The 4,869-nt window shown below is 47.8% G+C and overlaps 1 protein-coding gene across 1 annotated transcript in view; it reads left to right on the top strand.

The window, feature by feature from the left end:
- Drc3 (dynein regulatory complex subunit 3) overlaps positions 1–3,421 on the top strand; it is a 38,399-nt gene extending 34,978 nt beyond the window's left edge. The window contains exons 13-14 of the mRNA XM_074046669.1: positions 2,643–2,774; positions 3,134–3,421. Coding sequence (XP_073902770.1) covers positions 2,643–2,774; positions 3,134–3,247 — 246 coding nt within the window. The 3' untranslated portion in view covers positions 3,248–3,421. The remainder of the gene's footprint in view (positions 1–2,642; positions 2,775–3,133) is intronic.
- The last annotated feature ends 1,448 nt before the right edge of the window (positions 3,422–4,869 follow it).

Genomic DNA, 4,869 nt, shown 5'->3' on the forward strand with positions numbered 1-4,869 from the left:
GACTAATGGGGACTTTTGGGAAAGGCATAGCTGGTGCCCCTTCCTAGGACCATGGTGCTGCTGGTGTCCTGAGGATTGGCTGCCCCATGGCATGTGGGATCATCCGGTCACACCTAGTAGCCCCACAGTCCCCTCCACAAGAAGTGGCTCAGCCTGATGGGGCAGGGACATGTGCTGAGGGAGAGCCTCTTGGTCCCAGCTGGAATCTTGCCGCAGCTACCCTGTCTGCAGACTGCTGACCTAGGTCAGACCCAGCGTCTGTCCCTTGAGCAGATTCTGGGGACTTACAAGTCCTTTTCAAGGCCTGGGGCTGAGCACTGGCCCTGCTTTCCAGCTGGATACCTGCATGGATGTTTAAGCCACTGGACAGAGCATCTCACAGCCCTTCTGCCTCCTAAACTGGCAGCTGTGGCTCCATCACTGCTGAGTCCAGGCTCGCTCCTTAACTCATGCATTCTGCTTCTCCTGTCCTAGCTGGGAAGGATTTGAACATACAGACATGGGACAGATTGGACCTCATGCATAGGCTGAGCTGATAACAATCACTCAAGCCAATGAGAATTTTAGAGATAAGCTTATCAGTGTGACTTGTTAATCATGATAGTTTAGATGATCTTTAGGTAACAGACGCCAGATTTTTTTCCACCCACAGCCCTATTCCTCCTCTGAATACTACCTTCTTGCTATAGGCTCAGGAGACATTTTGTTAAAGGCTTTGAGTCAAACTGCTTGGGTTCAAGTCACTGCTGTACTGCTTAGGCAGGTTACTTTACTCTCCATGCCTTAGTTTTCTCATCTGTGAAAGGAAACAAAAATGGCTTTTTCTTCCTGCGTACCAATGGGGCTCTGCATCTGAGCTATTGGACTTCTTTGGCTTACTGGCAGGACTGTGTTGGAGGAACACTGTTGAGGCCTCATGGGGACAGTGGGAGCCTCTGTCCTCTTGGGAAGGTTGCAGCACAAGACATCCACAGGCTCACACCTGTAATCCTAGCTACTTGGGAGTCTGAGATTAGGAGGATCAAGGTTCAAGGCCAGCCTGGCAAATAGTTCTTGAGACCCCCCCAACTCCAAAATTATCAGAGCAGAATGCACTGGAGGTGTGACTCAAGCAGTAGAGCACCTACTTTGCAAGCTCTAAGCCTTGAGTTCAAACCCATCTTACGGGGGAACCTTTCCACCATGGCTGTATGTTGTGATTATGTCTATTTTCAAAATTACCATGACACCCACTTCTGAGCATACTGCCTGAGGCTCAGCCTGGGCAAGCTTTCCTCATCTTTGAACATTCCTGGAGCCCGGCTTGGGGCCTGGTACGCAGGAAGAAAAAGCTTAATGACTTCCTATTATTTCTACCATGTGACTGCGCTAATTGGTCCCCCAGTCACCTCATTCCCCACATCAGCTAACTTGGCTTTTCTCACATGGAATTCTGCAAAAAAACAGCATCCTACAGACACTCTCAAACAGTCTGCAGCCAAATAAACTGGAAAACCAGGAGAGGCACAGTTAAAAAGGTTTATCTTCCAAAGGACTTTGCAGAACCTTCAGTTCAAGATACTCTCTATGCTCTGTGATTCTTCAGTCAGAGTTTGGGGGTGCTGGCTTCTTCAGTTGTATTTGACCAAAGAATACTTTTTTTTTTTTCAGAAATACATCTCAAGATTCCAGACAACATATTTTGGAGAACTTAATAAGTTAACTGCTACTGTAGAAAAACAAAAGAAGTACAGTTTGCAAATCCTTGAGGCAAAAATCCAAAAAGGATTTGGGAGCAAGTGGGATTTCAGATTTTCTGATTAGGGATGCTCAAAAAGTTTGTGCAAGTATTCCAATATCCAAAGGACTGCAGAGATGTAAACACTTCCAGGACCAGGCATTGTGATATAAGGAGCTCCACCTGCATACATTCACTTTCTGTCTTCTCTACATAGAAAATCTAGGTTTTTTGTTCTTGTCTTTACCAAGCACCTCTGATTCAGAGTGGAAGCTCTGCCTACAAGGGGCTTCAGCACCTTCCCCATGCTGGAAAATTACTCCATTCCAGCCACAGTGGCAACTCCTAGAACTAACCAGACCTACCAAGAGATCTTGTTTACAACACATTTTTATAAGGCAGCAAATGAGGTTAGGAACAAGAGAAAGCAAGAAACCCCAAGTGAAATCCAAGGCTTGGTTTTGTTGATGTGAGAGGCAGTGGAGAGACAAATATGAGGTGAACACTCACTAGGTTGCAGGACCCACTGCTGAGTAGCTGAGACCCTCAGCCAGCCTCGCACTTCTCACCCAGCTGGCAGAGGTTTGGGGAACCCACAGACTTGAGAGCCTCTGAGGGAGAGTAATTGTGAGAACAGATGTCCTGGGTGAGGCCACCCACTCTGGGCAGCCATCTGCCTTCTCCCTGGAGAAAACATGCTCCCAGTGAGGATTGCAGAGTAACACCTGTCACTGCTCAGGCTGGGGAGGTGGCTGTCACCTGAGGATGAGCTGGCACAAAGTGTATCAGTACAACAGTGGGCTCTCCACCAGACACGGCCTGCTCAGCTAGGGGTCTCCCAAGGGCCCCTTTTCTGTTCAGCTCCTAACTTTGTGCTCTGGGCATAATGACACATATGATCTCATTCTGGCCTTCTCACTACCAGCTTTTTGTCGACAAAGACACAATTGTTAATGCCGTTGGAGCATCGCATGACATTCACCTCCTGAAGATTGACAATAGAGAAGATGAGCTGGTGACCGGGATCAACTCTTGGTGTACACAGTTAGTGGACAAGGTGAGTAAATACCAACCCTTCCTAGCAGGCTGGGCCAACTTGTCCAGCCACCAGCAAGAGAGAACATAGACGTCTTCCCTAGGAAGTGCATGCTAGTTTCAGTAAGAAATGAAATGGAGGAAGAAATAAAGTTAAGGATTGTAGAATTCCACAGTGCAGACAGTGTTGCCCAGTCAGAGACTTTCAAACCCACATGCTTCATTGTTTCCCTAACTCCTCCTTCAAACACAGGGAGGCTCTGAGGTAAATGAGGCACATTTCCATGGTGATTTCCAAGAAGAGTTTTCCTTTCCCTCGTGCTGCCTCAATAAAAAGCAATTATCTAACTAAAGACACCGGGCTTTGGTTTCACTCTCCAGATTCACAAGGATGAGATCATGAGGAACCGTAAGCGAGTGAAGGAAATCAATCAATACATCGACCACATGCAGACTGAGCTGGACAATCTAGAATTTGGTGACATGATAGACTAGCCAGAGGGTCCCCTTCACAACACCTCACCAGCTCCCACCACAGGGAAGAGGTGGGCTCATTTCACCAACTGCCTCGAGAAACTGGGAATTCCTCAGCCCATGTGTCCCCTGGCACCATTCTTCCACCTTCTGGAAAAAGTTCTCAATGTAGAGAAAAATAAAGGACTAATGTCACCTTTCCCTTATTCTTGAGAGAGAGAGAGAGAGAGAGAGAGAGAGAGAGAGAGAGAGAGAATAGAATCCATGTTTATGTTTGAACAGGAGAAAAGATAGACAGGCACTGCAGGTCCTGGCCAGTCTACCAGAATGGAGCCGTAGGTGGTTGGTGGTCAGCTAGAGTACCAGATGTGTGCTAGTGCTGTTCCCTCAGCTGTACCCAGTGCAAGTGTAGAGTGAGCCCTTCTCTCCTTTGGGTGCTGAGGACCAGGGAAGCAGGAGAGGTCACAGCTCCCACTATAGCCCTGCAACCCGGGTTATTCTCCAGGGCAGAGACTATGGCTCCCTTTGGCTCAGCTTGGCTTTGGGGACCCAAGAACCCTCTATAAGTTAAGGGCACAGACTGGGCATCCCAGCTTGCATCACCTGTGTAGCCTGTGCTTGATCTGTGAAGCACCTTCTTAGAGATCCATGGAGGAATTCAGGGAGATAGTGTGTGGGAAGCATGGAGAGCACCCAGCATGGGGGAACAATACCCCATGGTAGGGGTGATGCCATTTCATTACTAAGGCATGTGAGGACACTGGGCTGAGAAAGCCTTTGCTGCCTAAGGACCATTCTCCTCACTGCCTTTCCTTGGGGCCCACCAGGAAGCAGCACCTGCCTGCTAGGACTGTGGAGGTGGCCATGTCAAAAGGACTGTCAGGATTCCCATGTGGAAAATGAGAAGAAACATGCGTCTGTCAGTCAGCTTTCTGTCACTGTAACAAATACTGGACACAACACAAAGTTTCAGAGGGTCCAGTTCATGATTGGTTGGTCCTGTTGATATGGGGCCTGTGGTGAGGCAGCAGACTATGTCAGGAGCACAGTGGAGCAAAACCATTTACCTCATGGCCAAAAGTGAAAGGGGAGAAAGAGGATGTGGCTGGGATCCCATAATCCCCTTTAGGACAACCCCCCGACCAGTGACCTAAAGACCTGTCATTAGGCCCCCACCTCTTAAAGTTCCACCACCTCCAATAGCACCACTCTAGAGACCAAGCCTTAACACATGGGCCTTTGGGAACATTCCAGAACCACACTATAGCACTGCATGTCAGGTGACCTTGCCAGGTCAACCAGAGCTTTTAAACCAGAAACTATTATATTTTCTGTTTTCAAGAGTAAATCAATTTTTCTAGAATAGTAGGAACAAATAGAAACAACCAGCTTAGACCAAGGATTCACTTTCAAAAGACCATTTGATGAAAAACCACTGAAAAAAGCCTTCAGGCTGAGAGCTGAAGACACAAAGAGAGTTGTCTGTAGAGACATGACTACCTCCCCAGCTTGAGGTTCCCAGCCACAGGCAACAGATACCAAAATGTGCCATGAGAGATAAACTGTTCAACCTTGGTGACAAAGCTCAGACAAAACAACAGCAATGGAGAAATGCAGAGGCACAGACCAAAACAAGGCTCAAC

Source organism: Castor canadensis, chromosome 11 (assembly GCF_047511655.1).
Source record: "Castor canadensis chromosome 11, mCasCan1.hap1v2, whole genome shotgun sequence".
Lineage (NCBI taxonomy): Eukaryota > Metazoa > Chordata > Mammalia > Rodentia > Castoridae > Castor > Castor canadensis.